This window comes from Salmo salar, chromosome 01 (assembly GCF_965601325.2).
Source record: "Salmo salar chromosome 01, fSalSal1, whole genome shotgun sequence".
Lineage (NCBI taxonomy): Eukaryota > Metazoa > Chordata > Actinopteri > Salmoniformes > Salmonidae > Salmo > Salmo salar.
This window is the reverse complement of record NC_138291.1, coordinates 66,200,147-66,225,029: the sequence shown is the minus strand read 5'-3', so window position 1 is coordinate 66,225,029 and position 24,883 is coordinate 66,200,147. Positions and strand designations below refer to the sequence as shown.

The 24,883-nt window shown below is 40.2% G+C and overlaps 1 protein-coding gene across 2 annotated transcripts; it reads right to left on the bottom strand.

Annotated features, from left to right (window-relative positions):
• Nucleotides 1–1,283: 1,283 nt before the first annotated feature.
• LOC106607248 (gamma-adducin) lies at nucleotides 1,284–22,645 on the bottom strand. Of its 2 annotated transcripts, none has more exons than XM_014204038.3 (15): nucleotides 22,179–22,645; nucleotides 20,779–21,056; nucleotides 18,969–19,113; nucleotides 13,410–13,561; nucleotides 12,518–12,598; nucleotides 11,866–12,015; nucleotides 11,443–11,586; nucleotides 11,072–11,170; nucleotides 9,970–10,143; nucleotides 8,531–8,791; nucleotides 6,562–6,678; nucleotides 5,999–6,088; nucleotides 5,605–5,728; nucleotides 5,301–5,387; nucleotides 1,284–5,072 (listed from the first exon to the last, which is right to left on the bottom strand). In XM_014204038.3, the coding sequence occupies exons 2-15, from the start codon at nucleotides 20,977–20,979 to the stop codon at nucleotides 4,861–4,863; spliced, it is 2,037 nt and encodes a 678-aa protein (XP_014059513.1). In that variant the 5' UTR covers nucleotides 20,980–21,056; nucleotides 22,179–22,645; the 3' UTR covers nucleotides 1,284–4,860. The 2 variants fall into 2 exon arrangements, with proteins under 2 accessions (XP_014059513.1, XP_014059504.1); XM_014204029.3 differs by having other exon boundaries at nucleotides 22,396–22,645.
• Between the last annotated feature and the right edge of the window lie 2,238 nt (nucleotides 22,646–24,883).

Below are 24,883 nucleotides of genomic sequence, written 5' to 3'. Positions count from 1 at the left end.
ACATCTTAAATCAGTTTTGTTTAGTTTTTCTGCCATGCATACTATGCGGCAGGCTACATTATGTACTGTTTAATGGCACAATCAGAATTGTATAACTTTTTTTTTTTTCGGGTTTGGGCTCATAAGCCTATGTATAAGCTAGTATGCGTATGGGTGTTCTGAATTAATCATCACCTTAGAAAGCGCTGCCCATTTCGTTGAGTTAGGCTTTGAAACAACATCCACAACAACCATGTTTACAGTTTCAACCTGTTGAACTTCTTTCTTCAAATTGATCATCACAGTGAGGTGTTTTAAAAGTAGATAGGCCTACTGTTTTGATAAGTGTTTGATGTAATTTTCGGTTAGATTTGCATTGATGTCAGAGTGGTTAGAGGAACAATAGAGCCCTGAGTACCAGGCCATTAGGACCTGTTGGTAGTTAACAAGTTGGGTACTACCAAAGCATGTCCAGAGTGCATAAAAGGAGATTACCGTGGAATAGTACTGTGGTCATGACTGCCGCAACAGCCCTATCTGAGACCAGGTTGCTTAATGGGGTGTTGGGCAGCCACAACAGCATCAATGCACCATGGCATAGATTCTACAAGTGTTTGGAACTCTATTGGAGGGATGTGACACCATTTTTTAATGAGAAATTCCATACTTTGGTGTTTTGTTGATGGTGGTGGAAAACGTTGACTCTGGCGCTGCTCCAGAATCTCCCATAAAGTGTACAATTGGTTTGAGATCTGGTTACTAAGACAGCCATGGCATATGGCAGGGGTATTCAACTCTTAACCTATGAGATTCAGAGCCTGTTGGTTCTCTGTTCTACCTGATAATTAATTGTACACACCCGGTGTCCCAAGTCTAAATCAATCCCTGATTAGAGGAACAATTAAAAAAGCAGTGAAACTGGCTTTGAGGTCCAGAGTTGAGTTTAAAAGCAAAATGGTTTACATCAGTTTCATGCTTATCAAACCATTCAGTGACAACTCGTGCCCTGTGGATGGGGCCATAACCATGTAGCCAAAATAATGGCATGCCCAGCATTGTTATACATGACCCTAAGTTTGAATGGATGTTAATTGCTTAATTAACACAGGAACCACACCTGTGTGGAAGCACCTGCTTTCAATATACTTTGTATCCCTCATTTACTCAAGTGTTTCCATTATTTTGGCAGTTACATGTATGTCAATGTTTGTGGCATGATTTAATGACATAAGAATGCAAAAAGATTTTAAAGAATGTAAGCAACACTATGTTTCAATCAACCTTGGTAAAATAATACAATCATGTAAACACACTTTTTATTACATATAGTAAAATGTAATTTCATAAGGAATGTAATGAAATGCTATGAAGCTGCTATACAGAGCACACATTACAAAAGCTCAGTCAATACAAAATCAATTCTAACAAAATAAGCATTAGTAATACAAGTTAACTGGGACTGTGAACATTATATACTGGGTATATTCAATTCAGTTAAGCTTGTGATACTTAATTTCTTGTATTTTCCCCCCCTTTTTTCTCCTCAATTTCGATCTTGTCTGATCGCTGCAACTCCCCAACGGGCTCGGGAGGTGAGGGTCAAGTCATTTAAAAAATGTTTCCATTTATTTAACTAGGCAAGTCAGTTAAGAACAGATTCTTATTTACAATGACGGCCTAGCCCGGCCAAACACGACGCTGGGCCAATTGTGCGCCGCCTTTTGGGCTACTGATCACAGCCGGTTGTGATCACAGCCGGTTGTGAACCTGGGTCTGTAGCGACACCTCTAGCACCTCGATGCAGTGCCTTAGACCGCTGCGCCACTCGGGAGGCCTGCTTGTAATACTTTAACAGAGCATAAACTGACAAGCATCAAAACATACAACATAAATGTTAAAGCAACCGTTGCAAATTAATCAACCTTAATTTCAGTATTGCATTTAAAACTGCTTCACAAAACGTAGTATCATCAAAGGAAAACCATGTTTCTCCCTGTGGATCGAAGAAAATCATTCACATTGCTAACTGGGATAAATCCTCGATTTATATCGTCTCTGGATGTTTGACTTTGTCTTCAGTTTAACTCCGGTCCAGAGAACAGCTTTTTATAACATATTGCTATTAATCTGCCATAAAGCCATACAAATGTAATTGAATGTTTTTGAAAAGTGAGACTAGCGAACCTTACTAAGCTATCTTAGTTCAACACCTAGTGACCTAATCAAGACATTTAAGCCTCTTGGGAAGGCAAAAAGAGGCATAGTTCAGCCATAACCTGAGAGGAAGTTATTTTGCCATAATCTTGCATTTCTTTCTTAATTTTTGGGGAAATGGTAAAATTAAACATTTTATTACTTTTGTATGGCCAACTTTCAAATTATCTATCAAAATACTGTCTCAACAAATCTTTCACATATACAACACATTCATATTACATTTTATAGTCTGATATAGGCCTATTTCATATCTTTACATTTGTAATTTAGCATTCAGTAGTAATATCCATGCCAAGATATCAGTGAATGTGGTAAAAATAGAGATTGGAGATTTTTCAAATCTTCACACTTTCAGTTCATTTTGTCACAATAATGAATAAGTAGCAACCACTAAAATAATATCACTGGCATAAATAAAGGTTTCTGCAAAACATGCCCAGCTAAAATTGCTTTCACTGTTTTACATTGTTAAAAGTATTATGTACAGTACAATTATTATTAAGAAGACATGTAGTGTATATCAAAATGTTAACCGAATACCGAATAATTATAAACACTACTACAACCCATACTTTAGCCTACTTTTAATAAACTAAAACAACACTATTATGAATAGTTCCAGATAAAAACCAACCACACTCCTTAAGGCTTGACCTCATATACAGTTGAAGTCGGAAGTTTACATACACTTTAGCCAAATACATTTAAACTCCGTTTTTCACAATTCCTGACATTTAATCCTAGTAACAATTCCCTGTCTTAGGTCAGTTAGGATCACCACTTTATTTTAAGAATGTGAAATATCAGAATAATAGTCGAGAGAATTATTTATTTCAGATTTTCCTTCTTTCATCACATTCCCAGTGGGTCAGAAGTTTACATACACTCAATTAGCATTTGGTAGCATTGCCTTTAAATTGTTTAACTTGGGTCAAACGTTTAGTGTAGCCTTCCACAAGCTTCCCACAATAAGTTGGGTGAATTTTGGCCAATTCCTGACAGAGCTGGTATAACTGAGTCAGATTTTAAGGCCTCTTTGCTCGCACATGCTTTTTCAGTTCTGCCCACAAATGTTCTATAGAATTGAGGTCAGGGCTTTGTGATGGCCACTCCAATACCTCGACTTTGTTGTCCTTAAGCCATTTTGCCACAACTTTGGAAGTATGCTTGGGGTCATTGTCCATTTGGAAGACCCATTTGCGACCAAGCTTTAACTTCCTGACTGATGTCTTGATGTTGCTTCAATATATCCACATAATTTTCTTTCCTCATGATGCCATCTATTTTGTGAAGTGCACCAGTCCCTCCTGCAGCAAAGCACCCCCACAACATAATGCTCCCACCCCCATGCTTCACGGTTGGGATGGTGTTCTTCGGCTTGCAAGCCTCCCCCTTTTTCCTCCAAACATAACGATGGTCATTATGGACAAACAGTTCTATTTTTGTTTATCAGACCAGAGGACATTTCTCCAAAAAGTACGATCTTTGTCCCCATGTGCAGTTGCAAACCGTAGTCTGGCTTTTTTATGGCGGTTTTGGAGCAGTTGCTTTTCCTTGCTGAGCGGCCTTTCAGGTTATGTCGATATAGGACTCGTTTTACTGTGGATATAGATACTTTTGTACCTGTTTCCTCCAACATCTTCACAAGGTCCTTTGCTGTAGTTCTGGGATTGATTTGCACTTTTCGCACCAAAGTACGTTAATCTCTATGAGACAGAACGTGTCTCCTTCCTGAGCGGTATGATGGCTGCGTGGTCCCATGGTGTTTATACTTGCGTACTATTGTTTGTACAGATGAACGTGGTACCTTCAGGCATTTGGAAATTGCTCCCAAGGACGAACCAGACTTGTGGAGGTCTACAATTTTTTTTCTGAGGTCTTGGCTGATTTCTTTTGATTTTCCCATGATGTCAAGCAAAGAAGCATTTACGTTTGAAGGTAGGCCTTGAAATACATCCACTGGTACACCTCCAATTGACTAAAATGATGTCAATTAGCCTATCAGAAGCTTCTAAAGCCATGACATCATTTTCTGGAATTTTCCAAGCTGTTTAAAGGCACAGTCAACTTAGTGTATGTAAACATCTGACCCACTGGAATTGTGATCCAGTTTAAAAGTGAAATAATCTGTCTGTAAACAATTGTTGGAAAAATGACTTGTGTCATGCACAAAGTAGATTACATGTATATGTCTCACCTTCATCTATGGCCTACTGTTCAATGATGAGCTGAATGGAAAAAGTATCTGACCACAAATACATAGCAGGCAATGTGGTATTTCAGTAAGAGTTTTATATTTTAAAGAACGAGGTTCTGTATCTGCACAGTATAATATAATTGTTTTGGATTACAGAATAGCGATTTGGCTATAGTAGATACTAAGAACAATGCAGCTGATATACTACATGTTCAACCCATCATGCCTGGAGCCCTATCCATGTTTGGAGCCCTCAGAGGAAGTGATTGAGTTATAAGGAGATTGTAATAACAGGCTTATTGTTACAGTTGCTCCTTCCCAAAAGCTGGAGATCTATTAAGATCTTAGTGACTCATACATTTCCTCTCTAAGGAACACATCTCATCCCATGAGCTCATCTCATACCAAATAAGCTGACCTGTCATTCTTCAGTGTCTCTCCTTCTAGGCCTCAGCCTTCTCCTTTTTTTAATTCATTTTAAGGAAGGAGGGAGTGCGAAACTTATTTTTCTTCTTGGGGGACTTGGTTTGGCTGTCAGGGGTCTTGTCTCCCCCTGATTTCTCTGAGGTTGTTATGGATATTTCAACCGTTTCTGTGGTGCTTATGCTGAGCTTGGATACTTTGATGTTTAGTTTCTCTTCCAGTTCTTCCATATAATCTTTCCCATTGGGTATAATCTCTGTTAATTGGAAGAAACCATGTCAGTGAGGAAAGATGGGGCTTGTAAAAAAATGTATAACTGCAGGAAGAATGAAGATTACCATTTTGTCTATAGTGCACCCTTTCCAAAACTCCAAAAATTTGAACGAATAATGTTTAAGAGAAGGAATGCCCTGATTTAGGAATTCATCTTCTCATGGAAACTTTTTGGACACACCGGTCTTGCTCCTTTCTTATGAAATACTACCTTTGGCAGGAGACACGAGTGGAGACAGGGACAGTGAGATGGTAGACTCGTCAAATGTTGTCATCTCATCTGCATCTGTGACAGCATCTGCAAGTTCAAGGGTTATCAATAGGGCCTGGAGTTTTCCTGACCATGTGACCTGGCCAGATAAAACATTGGTCCCTAGTCATCACAGATTCAGCAACACAAATACAGTAACAATACTGTAGATAAGAGGTGAGAATTAAATGAAATGTTGATGAAGTGAGTGTTCTACATCATGATGATAGTGTTGATATTTGTATGGGATAGGGGAGAATCGTACCATCCTGGCCCAGCTGCCTTCGCTCCACAACGCTCTTATACTCTTCTAGCACCTTCTCTGTCAGCTCACTGAAGGGGTTGGGAGGAAGAGAGCGCATCTGCTCCTCATCCTCAATGATAAAGGCCTGAGGGGAGAGAGAGATACAGAACAATGGGGTTAAACTTAACTGCTATACATACTGCTTAGTGACTAATGAGCTCCACTAATGCCCAGTCAAACCTTAAACCAATGGGAAAGTCCATACCAGTGAGCTCCAACCCAACTATGTCACTGAACACAATATAAGGATGGACCAACGAAGACCCACATTACAGTCTTCTGATCACGAGTCATGGAACTCACCACCATATCATGTTAGAGTGTTGTGTGGTGTGAAGCTGACCCAAGTACTTACTGGTCCTGGTATGGTGTCCACAACGATGCTAGCTAGAAGATGGGACTTTGGTCCTGGAGTCATGTGATCAACAGTGTTCTGTTGCCTTATCTAAAATACAGATTTCCATTACAAATTATTTTAAGTTCTGTTAAGCATCGATAAAAATGTATACAAATGCTTTATGACTGATTGGACCACCCAGTTGTCATGCCATAGGGAGACAGGCTGCATCCTATAGGTCACTGCAATCAACACTCATTTGCTTGGGAGGAGAGTTCAATAGTACATTTACATTTTAGTCATTTAGCAGATGCTCTTATCCAGAGCGACTTACAGTAGTGAATGCATACATTTCATACATTTTTTTTTTCTCCCTGTGCTGGCCCCCCGTGGGAATCGAACCCACAACCCTGGCGTTGCAAACACCATGCTCTACCAACTGAGCTACAGGGAAGACTAGTACCTCCTTTACAATGTGTGTAGCAAATGGTCAAGCTGTTGAACTCAATATGTATCCCAGCCCAATATGTCTGAACATGTCAATAAGGAACATGATTAGAGAACATGATGTTTTAGCTCACCCAGTTCCTCTTCTCCAGAACATCAGTGGGGTTTGTATTAAGGGGAACAAACTGGTTGGGGTCCTCAATCTTTATGGAGGTGCCAGTGCCATTGCTGGTTTCTTCAGATTTCATCCACTAAAAGGAAAGATACTTGTTTAATAAAGATATTTCAGTCTGGAGCTCATTACATCCTTTTTGCTGAAAGGTGAGTTTATTTCCTAGTGTCTGGTGGAAAGCAGACTGAACCAGGTTTTCCTCTAGGACATTGCCTGTGCTTAGCTCCATTCCGTTTATAATTTATCCTGAAAAACTCTCCAGTCCTTAACAATTACAAGCATACCCATAACATGATGCAGCCACCACTATGCTTGAAAATATGGAGAGTGGTACTCAGTAATGTATTCTATTGGATTTGCCCCAAACAACACTTTGTATTCAAGACAAAAAGATAATTCCTTTGCCACATTTTTTGCCGTATTACTTGAGTGCCTTGTTGCAAACAGAATGCATGTTTGGAATATTTTTATTCTGTACAGGCTTCTTCTTTTCACTCTGTCAATTTAGTTAGTATTGTGGAGTAACTACAATGTTGCTGATCCATCCTCAGTTCTCTTATCACTGCCATTAAATTACTTAACTGTCACCATTGGCCTCATGGTGAAATCCCTGAGCCATTTCCTTCCTCTCCGGCCACTGAGTTCGGAAGGATGCCTGTATCTTTGTAGTGACTGGGTGTATTGATACACCATCCAAAGTGTAATTAATAACTTCATGCTCATCTACCAATACGTTCTCTTTTTTGCAAGGCATTGGAAAACCCTGGTCTTTGTGGTTGAATCTGTGTTTGAAATTCATTGCTCGACTGAGGGACTTTACATATAATTGTATGTGTGGGGTGCAGAGACGAGGTAGTCATTCAAAAATCATGTTAAACACTGTTATTGCACACAGAGTGAGTCCATGCAATTTATTATTCAACTTGTTTTTACTCCTGAACTTATTTGAATACTTATTGACTCAAGACATTTCAGCTTTACATGTTTTATGAATTTGTAAACATTTCTCGAAACATAATTCCACTTTGACATTTATGTGGTATTGTGTGTAGGCCAGTGACCAACAATCTTAATGAAATCCATTTTAAATTCAGCCTGTAACACAACAAAATTGAGAAAAAAGGGATGTGAATACTTTCTGAAGGCACTATACACTTCCTCAAAATAATCAGAATTTTCCCAAGATAACTCAAGAAATGTCATTAATTTTGACATTTTTGCAGAGGTCTTAGTCGCAAAATCTAACTTAGATGTTTGGTGCAGTATTTCTCAAGTAAAAATTTTTGTATGAAAACGATTAATCTCTCGTTGAATGGCAGCAAACACTTCATTGAATAATACTGTTCAAATCAAATTTGTCACATACGTCGAATACAACAGGTGTAGACCTTACTGTGAAATGCTTACGAGTCCTTAATAACCAACAATGCAGAGTTTTTAAAAAGTAAGACAAATTTGCTAAATAAACTAAAGGAAAAATGGTAACACAAAAATAACAATAACGAGGATATATACAAAGGGTACCGGTACCGAGTCAATGTGCAGGGGTACGGGGTAGTCGAGGTAATGGAGGTAATATGTACATGTAGGTAGGGGTAAAGTGACTATGCATAGATAATAAACAAGAGTAGCAGCAGCTTGACCAATTGTTGACCAATCACAAAACGTCTTCATAATATATGCACAAACTGTTCCGGGTGGGAAGCATGCGGACACCTTTAGAAGATTTTATGTAGGGAAATATGTTTCATACATGTAGTTATACAAGATTCCACAAGAGGGCAGGCTAACCTACAACATTTGATATTTCATCTCTGCTATAGGAAGACATTTTGTGAGGTGGAAGCAATAGAGGTGCAATACTGCATGTACACAATGTAGTCTACCAGTACACATGGTAGATTGAAGAAGACTGGTTTATAGCAGCTCACCATGGTCTTGGTTCTGGGGCTACACTCTCCGCTGAGTGAGCGTTCAGGCACATTGACCTTCAGGTAGCTGTTGGGAGAGTTGAGCCAGCGCGCCCTCTCCCTCTGCTGTTTCTGCACCAGGAAGTTAAAGGGGTTTCTCTGACCCAGATCACTGTCCTGCAAAGGGACAGTGTAGACCGTGGCAGGAATCTCCACATCATTTTTGGTCCGAATCTTTTCCCTCACTATGGGGTGGTGGTACGTATAGCCTGTACGGTAACCCTAGCAACACAGAGAGACAATGTTTCAGTCCTCCTGTCAAAATGGATTCCACGAAAACTCGGCCACCTGTTATCCATCAACTGTAAAGTCTCTATTAGTGTTGAGAATGTTTATTCGATTTTCATGGAAAAGGTTTGTGCAACTTAATTATGCTCGGAACCAACACAAGGTGTTCTCTGTTACGTGAATGGCCCTCGACAGCATATAAAAACAATCTACCAAGGACACGTTTTCAAACATTGGTCCTGCAGTTTCCCATCACAAATTTGTACGATTATTTTCATCTTTAACAATGTGAACATACACTTCATATCAGTGACTAAAGCCTGTGGTTTAAGGGGATCCTAGACCACCCAATGTTTAGCCTCCATTGTTTGAACACTTTGTACAGTACATATATATAACACTTTCAGAAGTGCCTGGTTTCATAGGGAATAGATCATGCCTGGCAACACAGTGCAATTGGCAGGGGAATTGTTGTTTGGGACACATCAGAGAAAAAGGGGGGACCGCAAACCCCAAACCCAACCATGTTGAGTGGAACCCAGGGAGTGTGTTGAGTTTTCCAGTCAATTGACTCTGAAGGATTGTGTGGTCTGTGCTCTTAACTCCACACAGCATGGCCTGGCATCTGGAATCCAAGATGGGGGAGGCGGGCTATGATCACACAGAGCTGTACAAGCTAACACAGCTGTAGCCTACACCAGCCCCAGTCCCCAGCAAGTGGCATGTCATTAGTAGATTCAATAGAGAGATCAGGCTTGCTCATTGTCTGCTATGCCCACAGAATGTGTCTGGCCCTAGTCATTAGCAGTGTTGTTGAGATAGTATTGTTTAAAGGGGAAGCCCTTTGAACATCACACAGTTATCTACAGTGGATGCTAAACACAGACCCATCGCTAACAAACAGCCTGATAGCTACAGGCTAAGATTAGATGCTCATCTTTGATAAACACGCAACGGTCTTTAATAAGGCACATTGGGACAATAATTGTGCATTAGTTCAAAGAGCTACAGCTGGCCTTGATGATCTCCCATGTTTGATTCATGAGTTAAAAATACTACTTTCCAGTTGGGATTATGATGTCAATATATTCACACACATCCTCAGGATGTGCATGGGAGAGGAAACGCAAAGCATTGTGGGAAAGGTCAGATATAATGGTCAGGTCACTTACCAGGTTGTCCAGCATCCTCATGAGCGACTCAAACTCTGCCTCACCCACTTTCCACTTGACTTCACTGTCCACGGTGACCCCAGCAGCAGCCACTCCGTGGGTCATGGGCTTGAGCCTCTCCCTGTCCAGGAGCACCAGGTTCTCTACTCCTGCAGAGCACCGCAGAGCACTGACCTGAATGACCACATCAAAAACACATATCATCGTCAAGGTCAGGAATTTGTCCTGACCATTTGAATTCACCAGGTTAGCCGAATAATGAGTAAAGTCTAAAACTAGCTATTATAGTGAAAATATGAGGTAAAATGTGTCACGAGGCATCACTAGAGAGCTTAGTAAAGAAAACAGGAATCCCAGACTGACCACACATGGAATGACCTGCTCAATGGAAAAACCAACACTATCCCAGACACATTCTTTTTTATTTATTTAACTAGGCAAGTCAGTTAAGAACAAATTCTTATTTACAATGGCGGCCTACCCCGTCCAAACCCTCCCCTAACTCGGACGACGCTGGGCCAATTGCGTGCCGCCCTATGGGACTCCCAATCACGGCCGGTTGTGATACAGCCCGGGATCGAACCAGGGTCTGTAGCGACGCCTCTCGCTCTGAGATGCAGTGCCTTAGACCGCTGCGCCACTCATATGATGATAAGAGAACACATTATCTGTCTGCTCCACATAGAGCTATGAGCTACATGGGGACTCAACCAAGTCCTAGAACACTAAACTCCACCTGGTGCTGTTAGAGAACAGTGGTTTTAATCACGCATAGAGTATTTGATGTAGCTTTGTTTTAACAGATGTTTGACTTCTTACTTGTTTCTCTCTCACGCAGGGAATGTAACACCATATCATGCAATTGAAAAATGACCAACACCAAGTTTGATTTGTTTCCAAAAACCTGGGACCATTTTTATTCACATGCTGGTGGGTTTAGACCACACACGTTTACTGAGGCAAAGTAAACACACATACATCTAGGATTGCAGCACGCCAACATCCTATTTCCAAGGTAAGAAAAAAGAAATAGCAGTGAACTATTCCATGCCCTATACAATAATGTGGTAGAAAAGGTGTGGCTGATGAATTCAAGTGTTACCTGGATTTCACAAGCTTGCTGTGAGTGGTAAATGTAGTGGAAAGCCTCCTCAATAGTTTCCCCCAGAGCAACCAGGCCATGGTTCCTCAGAACAAGCACCTGCAAAATGATTAAGCGTGGGATAACAACATCTAAAAAGGTCATATGAATGCATAAGTAAATACAAAGACATGAAAGGTAAAGCAGTTTAGCAAGTGGATACAACTTCCTGTAATGTGAAAATGCATTTTAAATGCTCTTATACCTGTGTAGAAAGTGCAATTACTACAGTAACAGAGCAGTTTGATTAAATGCACTGTGTTCTGTTTCTATGTTTGGCACACACTACAGTGAGCCTGTTGTTGTTAAGGAAACCCATCATTCTGCGTTACCTTGGCAGTGGGCCCTAGGGCTTTCTGGAACTCCACCTTCTCTTCTTGATCATCCAGACAGCCTTGGTAACCGAAGTAGGCAACATCGCCCAGAACCAGAGCCTCTTGGGAAATGGGCAGGATGCCACATTTCATCGAGGACACCTGTGAGTTCAAGATAAAAGCAACCGTGGCTATGCTGTGTCAACAACAACTAACAAAAGTGATTTCCGGCTAGTAAAACATCAGACATATAGCAACTATAAACTAGTAACTATAAACTTTAGAAGGCAACAGCACAATTACATTAGGTGCACTTACTGTACATATAATAATGAAACAAAACTGATGGTAAAGATGGTAAATACACTTCCAGAGGTTGCTCTTAATTCAGTCATGAAGGGACATGGCCACTCATTGAGCTTTAGTTTAAAGTGTACTCACAGCAGCAGTGGCAGAGGTGTGGATGTGTATGATACACTTGACGTCAGGGCGCATGGAATAGACAGCAGCGTGAGGGCTTAAGCCAGAGTGGTCCACCTCCAGGTAGGTGGATCCCTGGTCGACAACATCACCAATCATGTTCACTTTCACCTGGAAACAGACCAGGTCACAATATCTCTAGGTCTACTATGGCAGCAAGTTACTGAGTCGGATACAAAGTCACACTAATGTATTGGGTATTATTCCAACTCATTGTGCTGTTATTCAATGTATTCAGTTATTATGATTATATTGCAAGAGGAATCTAGTTATCCTTCTATTGGGACTTCCATCAATACTGTATTAAGGCATCTACATGCTGACAACAAGCTAGAAAACATCCATTCAACACAATTGTCAATTCTCCTTGACTAGTGAGGCATGTCTCTCAGCACAGCACAAGGCTGTTTGAGTGGCTGGCTATTGATTATGAGGCCCTGTCAATAGTCTGAACACATATTCTGCACAATTCACACATCTGAATAAGGGTTGTTTTGTATTGTTAATGATTGTGTTGTTCACCCAGTGGAGATAAGCGCAAACTGTTATTTTCTAGGCTAGTTCTAAGCCATGTGTATCTGGAATATGAAAACGCATTGACTATTATACCTACCAGATTGCCAGCCGTCACTTCAGTGAAAGAGAGCCCTTGTGGGATGATAAGAACATGGTCTTGTTCTTTGCTAACCCGGACCTGTACAAGGAAAAGGAAAACGTATATAACAAGCAAATGTCAAAAGGCATGCATTGCCAAGAGCAACATTGTACCACCTATATAATTTGCTACTGGATATAGACAATTATCAAGATAAAAATGTCTAGACAATTTATACTTTAACAATGCTTGCCAATTGCAAAAAATAGAGTGTGTATTGGGTGACTGAGAACTCCATGTGTCATTTTGACATGCCTACAGTTATCAAAATTCATACTGTGCTTATGAGCCTAGCGGTTAGGGCGTTGGGCCAGTAATCGAGAGGTTGCTGGATCGAATCCCCAAGCTGACAAGTTAAAAATCTGTCGTTCTGCCCCTGAGCAAGGCAGTTAACCCACTGTTCCCCAGGCGCCGAAGACGTGGATGTCGATTATGGCAGCCCCCCCGCACCTCTCTGATTCAGAGACTTTATACTGTATAAGGGCATTCGACAAAACTGAACCCTAATCTTTTACAACCACTTTAACAGTGACTGTTGGTTTATAAAGAGACAGTGCTGCCTCCATCACCTCAAAGCCATAGGAGACAACCGTTATGTTTACATTTCCTAACAGTTTCAGTAAATATTCCTAGTGTTTTTAAAATACTATACTATGGTATAAATACTATAGTATTCACTGTAGTACACTGTAGCCCCCCCGCACCTCTCTGATTCAGAGGGGTTGGGTTAAATGCGGAAGACACATTTCAGTTGAATGCATTCAGTTGTACAACTGACTAGGCATCCCCTTTTCCCTAATGCTACATTAAGTTGGTATAATACGTTTTTTTTTATGTGGGTTCTACTCACAGTAATGTATGAGCTGGTGAAATGGGCCCAGCTGAAAAGGTCCACCAGTCTGTAGACACTGGCTAGCTTACAGCGACACTGTTTCTCTCCTTTGGTAAAGGATGGAGACTCTACCCCATAGAGGTCATTGACTGGGGCGACCATCCCTGGGCCTGGAGAGAAAACGCATTGCATTCATGGTGAACTGATGTGACTGAGAGCAGAGTCACTAACACCCTACAGCCTTCGTGACAAGCACCACACATTTCTAAACGGCCATCTTTGTTAAAACTGAACAAGCTAAACCATTCATAATACTTCAGAGATATAACATTTATGAATGTTCATGAAACAAGAGCTTTCTTTATGTTCGTGTTGCATTATAACATGGTCAATGGAATTAACTTTCTCTATGCCTACTCGTTCAACATGAACAGCTCTTAAAATGTTCTGCCTCTCTCTTCTCAAGTTCCTCTAACATTTAGCTCAAACGATTGCTATAAAAAAATGACTTTCTCATTAAATCACTACATCTCAGCATCCCTTGCTTAACTTTTGGATAATAATAGTGGCTGTTCTCAGAACTTCTCATGAGTTCTAAGTAGTATATATTTTTTTACTTTATACTTTATAAAGGGCATTCAACAAAACTGAACCCTAATCTTTTACAACCACTTTAACAATGACTGTTGGTTTATAAAGAGACAGTGCTGCCTCCATCACCTCAAAGCCATAGGAGACAACCGTTATGTTTACATTTCCTAACAGTTTCAGTAAACATTCCTAGTGTTTTTAAAATACTATACTATGGTATAAATACTATAGTATTCACTGTAGTGTTTTTACGGACTATAGTCAGCAAAAACACTATAGGCAATACTGTAGTATTTACAGTTAGATGCACTATGCAGAAATGGCTCTGGTTGCTAAAATTCTAATAGTTTGCCTAATTTCAGTTTATGTGACAAAACAAGCAAGTATAGTGTAGAGAATCATTGTACCATCTAAACCGCTGTGAAATATATTTTCCATAACCAAAAATATTGTATTTTTGCATGTTTGAAGCCGGTGTTAAAAACTGAAAGTAAATAAGGCAAAAGCGAAACTTAAGACCGGGAAGCATAGATATAGCACACATAGAACAGATCTACCACTTCTTAGACTTGCTTTTAATGAGTGACATATCTATGACAATTTCTATGTGAATTTGGTCAAGTTGCTCAAAAAGTTGCATATTGCAGCTTTAACAATAGTATACAGTATATTCTGAAAATATTCAGACCCCTTGACTTTTTCCACATTTTGTTACATTACAGCCTTATTCTAAAATTGATTCAATTGGGTATTTTCCTCATCAATCTACACACAATACCCCATAATGTCAAATCCCCCCCCCAAAAAATAATGTTTAATGTAAATTTATCAAATAAAAACTGAAATATTACATTTACATAAGTATTCAGACACTTTACTCAGTACATTGTTGAAGCACCTTTGGCAGCTATTACAGCCTTGAGTCTTCTTGGGTATGACGCTACAAGCTTGGCACACCTGTATTTGGGGAGTTTCTCCCATTCTTCTCTGCAGATCCTCTCAAATTCTGTCAGGTTGGATGGGGAGCGTCGCTGCACAGCTATTTTCAGGTCTCTCCAGAGATGTTCGGTCGGGTTCAAGTCCGGGCTCTGGCTGGGCCACTCGGACATTCAGAGACTTGTCCCGAAGCCACTTCAGCGTTGTCTTGGCTGTGTGCTTAGGGTCGTTGTCCTATTGGAAGGTGAACCTTCTCCCCAGTCTGAGGTCCTGAGTGCTCTGGAGCAGGTTTTCATCAAGGATCTCTCTGTACTTTGCTACGTTCATCTTTCCCTCGATCCTGACTAGAGGTCAACCGATTAAATCGGCATGGACGATTAATTAGGGCCGATTTCAAGTTTTCATAACAATCGGTAATCAGCCTTTTTGGACGCCGATTATGGCCGATTACATTGCAATCCACGAGGAAACTGCGTGGCAGGATGACCACCTGTTACGCGAGTGCAGCAAGGAGCCAAGGTAAGTTGCTAGCTAGCATTAAACTTATCTTATAAAAAACAATCAATCTTCACATAATCACTAGTTAACCTAGTAATATCATCAACCATGTGTAGTTAACTAGCTTGTCCTGCGTTGCATATAATCAATGCGGTGGCTGTTAATTTATCATCGAATCACTGCCTACTTCAACTTCGCCAAACGGGTGATGATTTAACAAAAGCGCATTACCGAAAAAAAGCACAATATTTGCACAGATTTACCTAACCATAAACATCAATGACTTTCTTAAAAAAAATTGTTAAAAGAAATGCATGTTAGCAGGCAATATTAACTAGGGAAATGTGTGTCACTTATCTTGTGTTCAGTGTAAGCAGAGTCAGGGTATATGCAACAGTTTGGGCCGGCAGGCTCATTGCAAACTAATTTGCCAGAATTTTACATAATTATGACATAACATTGAAGGTTGTGCAATGTAACAGCAATATTTAGACTTCGGGTTGCCACCCGTCCGATAAAATACGGAACGGTTCCGTATTTCACTGAAAGAATAAACGTTTTGTTTTCAAAATGATAGTTTCCGGATTTGACCATAGTAATGACCAAAGGCTCGTATTTCTGTGTGTTTATTATATTATAATTAAGTCTATGATTTGATTTTTGATAGAGCAGTCTGATTGAGCAGTGGTAGGCAGCAGCAGGTTCGTAAGCATTCATTCAAACTTTACTGCGTTTGCCAGCAGCTCTTAGCAATGCTTGAGGCACAGCACTGTTTGACTTCAAGCCTATCAACTCCTGAGATTAGGCTGGCAATACTAAAGTGCCGATTAGAACACCCAGTAGTCAAAGGTATATGAAATACAAATGGTATAGAGAGAAATAGTCGCCGCGTAATAATTCCTATAATAACTACAACCTAAAACTTCCTAACTGGGAATATTGAAGAACTGGGAATATTGAACCACCAGCTTTCATATGTTCTGAGCAAGAAACTTAAACGTTAGCTTTTTTACATGGCACATATTGCACTTTTACTTTCTTCTCCAACACTGTGTTTTTGCAATATTTAAACCAAATTGAGCATGTTTCGTGTCATGTTCCTTTTACTGAGGAGTGCTTTCCATTTGGCCACTCTACCATAAAGGCGTGATTGGTGGAGTGCTGCAGAGATAGTTGTTCTTCTGGAAGATTCTCCAATCTCCACAGACGAACTCTGAAGCTCTGTCAGAGTGACCATCGGGTTCTTGGTCACCTACCTGACCAAGACCCTTCTCCCCCGAATTCCTGGTTTGACCGGGTGGCCAGTTCTAGGAAGAGTCTTGGTGGTTCCAAACTTCTTCCATTTAAGAACAATGGAGGCCACCGTGTTCTTGGGGACCTTCAATGCTGCAGACATTTTTTGGTACCCTTCCCCAGATCTGTGCCTCGACACAATCCTGTCTCGGCGCTCTAAGGACAATTCCTTCGAGCTCATGGCTTGGTTTTGGCTCTGACATGCACTGTCAACTGTGGGACCTTATATAGACAGGTGTGTGCCTTTCCAAATCATGTCCAAACAATTAAATTCACCACAGGTGGACAACAATCAAGTAGTAGAAACATCTCAAGGATGATCAATGGAAACAGGATGCACCAGAGCTCAATTTTTCGAGTCTCATAGCAAAGGGTCTGAATACTTACAGTTGAAGTTGGAAGTTTACATACACTTAGGTTGGAGTCATTAAAACTCGTTTTTCAACCACTCCACAAATTTCTTGTTAACATACTATAGTTTTGGCAAGTCAGTTAGGACATCTACTTTGTGCATGACACAAGTAACTTTTCCAACAATTGTTTACAGACAGATTATTTCACTTATAATTCACTGTATCACAATTCCAGTGGGTCAGAAGTTTACATACACTAAGTTGACTGTGCCTTTAAACAGCTTGGAAAATTTCAGAAAATGATGCCATGGTTTTAGAAGCTTCCGATAGGCTAATTGACATCTTTTGAGTCATTTGGAGGTGTACCTGTGGATGTATTTCAAGGCCTCTGGTCTGATGAAACAAAAATCGAACTGTTTCGCAATAATGAACATCGTTATGTTTGCAGGAAAAAGGGGGAGGCATGCAAGCCGAAGAACACCATCCCAACCGTGAAGCACGGGGGTGGCAGCATTATGTTGTGGGGGTGCTTTGCTGCAGGAGGGACTGGTGCACTTCACAAAATAGATGGCATTATGAGGAGGGAAATTATGTGGATATATTGAAGCAACATCTCAAGACAGGAAGTTAAAGCTTGGTCACAAATGGGTCTTCCAAATGGACAATGACTCCAAGCATACTTCCAAAGTTGTGACAAAATGGCTTAAGGACAACAAAGTCAAGGTATTGGAGTGGCTATGAAAAAGCCCTGACCTCAGTCCTATAGAAAATGTGTGGGCAGAACTGAAAAAGCATGTGCGAGCAAGGAGGTCTACAAACCTGACTCAGTTACACCAGCTCTGTCAGGAGGAATGGGCCAAAATTCACCCAACTTATTGTGGGAAGCTTGTGGAAGGCTACCTGAAACATTTGACCCAAGTTAAACAATTTAAAGGCAATGCTTCCAAATACTGAGTGTATGCAAACTTCTGACCCACTGGGAATGTGATGAAAGAAATAAAAGCTGAAATAAATCACTCTCAACTATTACTCTGACATTTCACATTCTTAAAATAAAGTTGTGATCCTAACTGACCTAAGATAGGGAATTATTATTAGGATTAAGTGTCAGGAATTGTGAAAAACTGAGTTTAAATGTATTTGGCTAAGGTGTATGTAAACTTCCGACTTCAACTGTATGTAAATAAGGTATTTCTGTTTTTTATTTATAATGCATGTGCAAAAATGTCTAAAAACCTGTTTTCACTTTGTCATTATGGGGTATTGTGTGTAGATTGACAAGGACATTTTTATTTAATACATTTTAGAATAAGTCTGTAACGTAACAAAATGTGGAAAAACAGAAGGGGTCTAAATACTTTGCGAATGCACTGTAATTACTGTCGTAAAAAAACTGTAGTGTATATACTACAGTAATCAATTAAGTGTCTTTGCAGATTGTAGTATACTGGTGGTAAATTGTGGAATAGACACCGGCTGGAATGCAGTTTTAACCAATCAACATCTAGGATTAGACGCAACCATTGTGTAATATTCTACAGTATACTAGATTTTACTACAGAATTCTATAATAAGTACTGTAGTATTCTATAGTAAACTGTAGTATTTTTTTATGTGGATGACCTCCATTGAAAGACGGAGGGAAACATAATTGACGCTCCAGACAGCTGTAATTCATTATAAAGTCCAGGACATGTGGCCGACTTATTAGAAACATTTGGAATGTGGAATGTTGTCAACAAGTACTTGAGCAGAATTTTGCTGCATAAGGGCTCTCAATGTCACAGGTTTTTGTGAATTCCGTGTTCCAAAACATTGACAATGCAGAGAATCAGGATGCATCACTGAAAGTCTATGCAGACCCACATGTACTCTCTCACATGTATGCGCACACACTGCTACTTACTGAGAGGAGATGTGAAGGAGCCTGTCCCTCCCACAGAACTAGCCATGATCAGATCAGCTACCTGCCTAAGAGCCAGCAGCCCTGTTGGATTACTGCCCTTAGTCATCTGATCCTGGATCAGGCCTTCCAGCTCATCCTTAAACACCTGGAAACCAAACAATGGCATGTTAAAATGACTGAGTGAAAATAGTCCCAATAGTCACTGGCTAACATCTATCAATCTTTACCAGTCCAGGATAGTGGTCACTGGTCATAAAGAATAAGATGAGGAAAGGAAGTAGGGCGGAAGGTAGCCTAGTGGTTAGAAAGGTGAACAAGCAACCTGAGGGTTGCTTGGTCAAATCCCAGGTCTGCTGGGAAAAATCTCCTGGGAAGTGGGCTGGCAACTGGAGGGTTGCTGGTTTCAAATCCTAGGTGCCATTGAGCAGGACCCTTAATGTCCCACAACAACAGCTTCCTGGGCGCCCAGTGTGGCAGCCCCTGCACCTCTCCAAAACCTATATATGTGTGTCTTTCAGAAGGGTTGGGTTTAAAGTGGAAGTCTTGTGTACAATTGATCAATAAAGTTATCTTACAACTCCTGGGATGGTTTACTGTATGTGTAGTTATGCAATTCTTCTCACCTTGACCCTGTTCCAGCTCCCTGTCTATTCAGCCGTTCACATTAGGACAATGTACTTCCAGTGTACTCTCAGGCCTAAAGAAGCCCTCCTGAATTAAATCACATTAGATTCTTCTAAAACCCTCTTTGTGCCAATGTCACTAGAGGTAATTGGGAAGTATCCTCCTCATTAAGCCAGCCTATTAATTTATACCCACAGTGTCGTTGTATATCTTGGGTATCCTTCCCAAAAAGACGATTCTCCTGCAAGCCTCTTTGGTGGAACGCCAACATTCCGCCCCATCTCAGTGCGGTTCCCATGGTGATGAGCTAAGTTCCACTTGTTGGGGTCTGTTATGCAATCACAGACATGCGTGGGCTCATCTTATTTCCATGCACTTTACGGGCATGTGTTTGTTGCACCTCCTAGCAGCATCTCTAACCACATTTTACTGCTCGATTATCTATGCCTCCGATTCACAATTGTATATATGCATTTATCATGGGTGCATATAGGCAACATTTACCGCTTATACTACAAACATATAAGTATGTGTTCTTGAGAGACAGAAAAATATAGGCATGAACATAATTTTTGGGGGCATCCAAAAATGCCCCCAAAAATTATGTTCATGCCTATATTTTTCTGTCTATATATATATATATATATATATATTTTTTTTTTTTTCTGTCTCTCAAGAATTCAATTTGACAAAAATGTTTCATGAGCTAAGCTGTGAACTTGACAAGGACATTTGGCAGGCAAAGTATAATAAGGCTAAAATCTATTCGGACTGGTTCATATTTACAACCACAGCAGTGGAGCTTGGCTGTTTCCTCTGACAGTAGCACATTGCAACAAAGATTTACACTGTACAAACACCTTACTACTTAATATGACTGTTGCCTAACTTGTCTTACTTAGCTACCTCAAGATGAATGCACTGTAAGTCGCTCTGGGTAAGAGCATCTGCTAAATGTCTAAAATATAAAAGTAATAGCCTCTTTATTTGCAGATCAGTTCAAATGTAGCCATCAGAATGAAAACTGAAGACATCAATGATGTAGTGTCTCTACTAGAGCCAATGACATAGGCCTGGACCTCGAAGAGAAAAACTTTTCAGGCCATTTGATGGTCTGCAGCCAGATAATGAAAATGGCTGTACTGTGTACACACATTAACATAGACATAAAGAACAAGAGACATACTGGACTCTGTAGGATCTGAGTGACTCTCTTCTTTTGCTCCATCATGTTGAAGTCCTGCTGTATTTCAGGTGACATGTTCCTGCTGCGGAGGTACTCAGGGTCACTCTCGTCCACCCGGTCAAAGTACCTCTCTTTGGAGTCTGTGCTGGATAAGGACAGGGTCATGGACCCAACAGCATGTCTGATCTCCACCAAACTCATACTGTCCAAGTCTTCACAACAGCCTCACTCTCTCTGATCCTCACCCGCCACACTCCAGGACAGCTGGCTCTGGGAATCTGTTGGGGACAGACCAAAACTTTAGTTTTCCACCAGTGCTGATGAGGCAACAAGTATGGCCAGATGTTAGACATAAAACAAATGTTCCACAGAAAACTTGATTCATACTAAATCAATTATCTTATTGCTGAGGTAAACTAATAGGCTTGCATAAAGTTGTAAACAAACACACAGGGAAGGAAAAACACACAGGACCCCATAAAGAGTAGCTGCTGCTTTTGCAAAAGCTAATGGGGATCCTAATAAAAAAAAAGGTTTACCATAACCACCTCTATCTCTGCAGACAAACAGAGAATCCCCTGTGTGTCTACTGTTAATCTGTGGGGTGGGGGAAGGGAACAACAATCACCAATGTTTACTATCATGCAAACAGCCAGAACGCATGTCAATAGAATATCACAGGGGTCCTTTGCATTATCGCCTCATATAAAATCAACTAGTTTGGGAGAGCATTTAGCACCTATTGTGTTAAAGTTACACCATTTTGGGGGGGGGGATCAACAGGGGATAAGTAAATTGTTAAAACAGTCTGTGACCTGGATTTATTTTTGCTCTACTATGCCTGTTCAATATCTCACCAAGTTCTTATCAACACAACTACAAATTGGTCTACATGTGATGGAGGCTAGACAAATAAATTATAACAGATATTCTACCCATTTTAAGGTGTGAAACGTGGTCTATTCAATGTGCCTTTTCTTGCTGTGAAAAACCAGAGACAGATCATTTAAACATGTTATCTGAAGATAATATACAGAAAAGGCACATTACAGAAAACATCTGCAGAGCATTTCCTGTATTACACAAATATAATAACTATTGGCCAGAAAATCGGTCAACTTTCTTATTTCTATACAGACATCTAATCAAAATAAATAGTAGGGCTAGGCTACAAGAATTCAACAATATGTTCAAAGAGTCAAAGATATCGAGTTCTGCTAATACGAAAGGCAAGGAGCACAAAAAAGGCACCCAGGTCCCGTAAATATACCATTACGTAAGCGTTAACACTTTAAAATCAGATCCAACAATGTGATCTGATGAAAGGAACAACAGAAGAAGAGGAAAAATGCGCTACATGATGCATCTTACGCTTTAATCAAAGGAGATACTCAACTCACCGACGAAATAGGATACTCCATTGAGGAGAGCACCACGACAAAAAAGTTGAGTATGTACAGTATATGCCATCATTGAATTGACCATCGACTCGTAACTTCAAATTTCCATGAGTATTATCAAGACGCTGTGCTACAAAGTAACCCTAAACCATTTGCACTAAACCAGTCCACAGGAATTAGGCAACATTGTACACAGTAACTATTTGAAATATCAAACCTTTTTGGCAGTGATCGTATCTCCGTAGCCTATCTAACGACAGAAAACCCCTAACACCCAAGTCCTGGAAAGAATTCAAAGATCGAGACGAAAAGTGTTAAATGATTTCGATGCATTCTGCAAACGTGTAAAATATTACTCCGTATGTGCGCCCGATGTCATTGCGGTGAGCATGCAAACAGCTGTGTGTTAAATTTGCAGGGGCGAATTCATTAAGGCGATTATGTTGCAAAACGTTTCTTAGACGGAAACAAACAGAACGTAACGGGGTGAGACCTACTTGCATTTGTCCAATAGAAGCTCTCGTTTGGACAAATGATGATTACACCCCTGAACGCAAGCAAGTCCGCATGTTGTGAGTGGGTGTGTTTGTGTGGGAAAAAGTGAAACCATGTGACTTCTCATATCCCCCCCAATACATCCATATATGCTAAGGTCAAACAGATCATGACTGCATCCATTTGTATTGCTGATTAACTGATTTCCTGAACACTTTTATACCAATGGGAACACAGGAATAATGTCACTGTTTTCTGGAGAAGTGTGTGAGCTGTGTGTGTGTGGGAGTACATAAGTGTATGACGATCTTGAAAATATTCACTAGCATACTAGATTTTAACTAATAATTGAGAAATCTGGCATTCCCATGGTCCTGGAGTAAGGTTGGCATCAAATATTTGGCAGCCTACTGTAGACATCATGGGGCACTTGATCTGTTCATTTTCTTGAATAATGTAGCTGTTCTATAAACACGATTGACACCAAGTCTAATTCTCGAGGGTATTTTCAGTCAGATACAACTCAGAAATGTAAAGACTGGAAAATGATGTATTGAATGGACAAAATGATATTTACTGTACTATAGAGAGCACACATACAGTGCCTTCAGAAAGTATTCACACCCCTTGACTTTTTCTACATTTTGATGTGTCACGCCCTGACCTTAGAGAGCCTTTTCATTTATCTATTTGGTTAGGTCAGGGTGTGATTTGGGTGGGCATTCTATTTTTTCACATTTTTTTGTTGGCCGGGTATGGTTCCCAATCAGAGGCAGCTGTCTATTGTTGTCTCTGATTGGGGATCATACTTAGGCAGCCTTTTTTCCCACCTTAGTTTGTGGGATCTTGTTTTTGGTACTGTGCTGTATGCCCTACTGAACATTACGTTTTCGTTATGTATTTAATTTGTTTTGTTTTTGGTGTTCATTGAATAAAGAAAGATGTATGCCTACCACACTGCACCTTGGTCCAATCCTTCCATCAACGAGCGTAACACTGAGTTTACAATAGATTCAATTGAGATTTTTTCACTGGTCTGCACACTGGTCTGCACACAATACCCCACAATACCCCACAATGTCAAAGTGGAATTATGTTTTTCGAAATTTGTACAAATTCATTAAAAATGAAAAGCTGAAGTGTCTTAAGTGTCAATAAGTATTCAACCCCTTTGTTATGGCAAGCCTAATTAACTTCAGGAGTAAACATTTGCGTAACAAGTCACATAATAAATTACATGGACTCACGCGGTGTGCAATAATAAGGTTTAACATGATGAATCTCGTCTCTGTACCCTATATATACAAATGAGCAGTGAATTTCAAACAAAGATTCAACCACAAAGAACAGGGAGGTTTTTCAATGCCTCGCAAAGAAGGGAACCTATTGGTAGTTTTTTACATTGAATATCCCTTTGAGTATGGTGAAGTTCTTAATGACACTTTGGATGGTGTATCAATACACCCAGTCACTACAAAGACACAGATGTCCTTCCTTGCCAGAGAGGAAGGAAACGGTTCAGGGATTTCACCATGAGGCCAATAGGGACTTTATAACAGTTACAGAGTTTAATGGATGTGACAGGAGAAAACTGAGGATGGATCAACAACATTGTAGTTACTCCACAATACTAGCCTAATTGACAGAGTGAAAAGAAGGAAGCCTGTACAGAATAAAAATATTCCAAAACATGCATCCTGTTTGCAGCAATGCACTAAAGTAATACAGCAAATAATGTGGCAAAGCAACTTTTTGTCCTGAATACAAAGTGTTATGCTTGGGGCAAATCCAATACAACACATTACCTAGTACCACTCTCCATATTTTCAAGCATAGTGTCAGCTGCATCATGTTATGGGTATGCTTGTAATCATAAAGGACTGGGGAGTTTTTCAGAATAAAAAAGAAATGGAATGGGGCTAAGCACAGGCAATATCCTAGAGGAAAACCTGATTCAGTCTGCTTTCCACCAGACACTGGGAGATTAATTCACATTTCAGCATGACAATAACCTAAAACACAAGGCCAAATCCACACTGGAGTTGCTACACTGGAGTTGCTTTCCAAGAAGACAGTGAATGATGCCGAGTGGCCAAATGACAGTTTTGACTTAAGTCTGCTTGAAAATCAATGGCAAGACTTGAAAATGGTTGTCTAGCAATGATCAAAAAAACAATTTGACAGAGCTTGAAGAATTTTGAAAAGAATAA

Bases quoted from the DNA above. Each gene is read 5' to 3' on its own strand.
- LOC106607248 (XM_014204038.3), bottom strand. From the start codon at position 20,979: ATGAGTTTGGTGGAGATCAGACATGCTGTTGGGTCCATGACCCTGTCC. The intron at 11,171-11,442 runs GTAACGCAGAAT...ATCATTTTGCAG, and splicing joins CCCTAGGGCCCACTGCCAAG to GTGCTTGTTCTGAGGAACCA. The intron at 6,089-6,561 runs GTGAGCTAAAAC...TCTGTATTTTAG, and splicing joins TTCTGGAGAAGAGGAACTGG to ATAAGGCAACAGAACACTGT.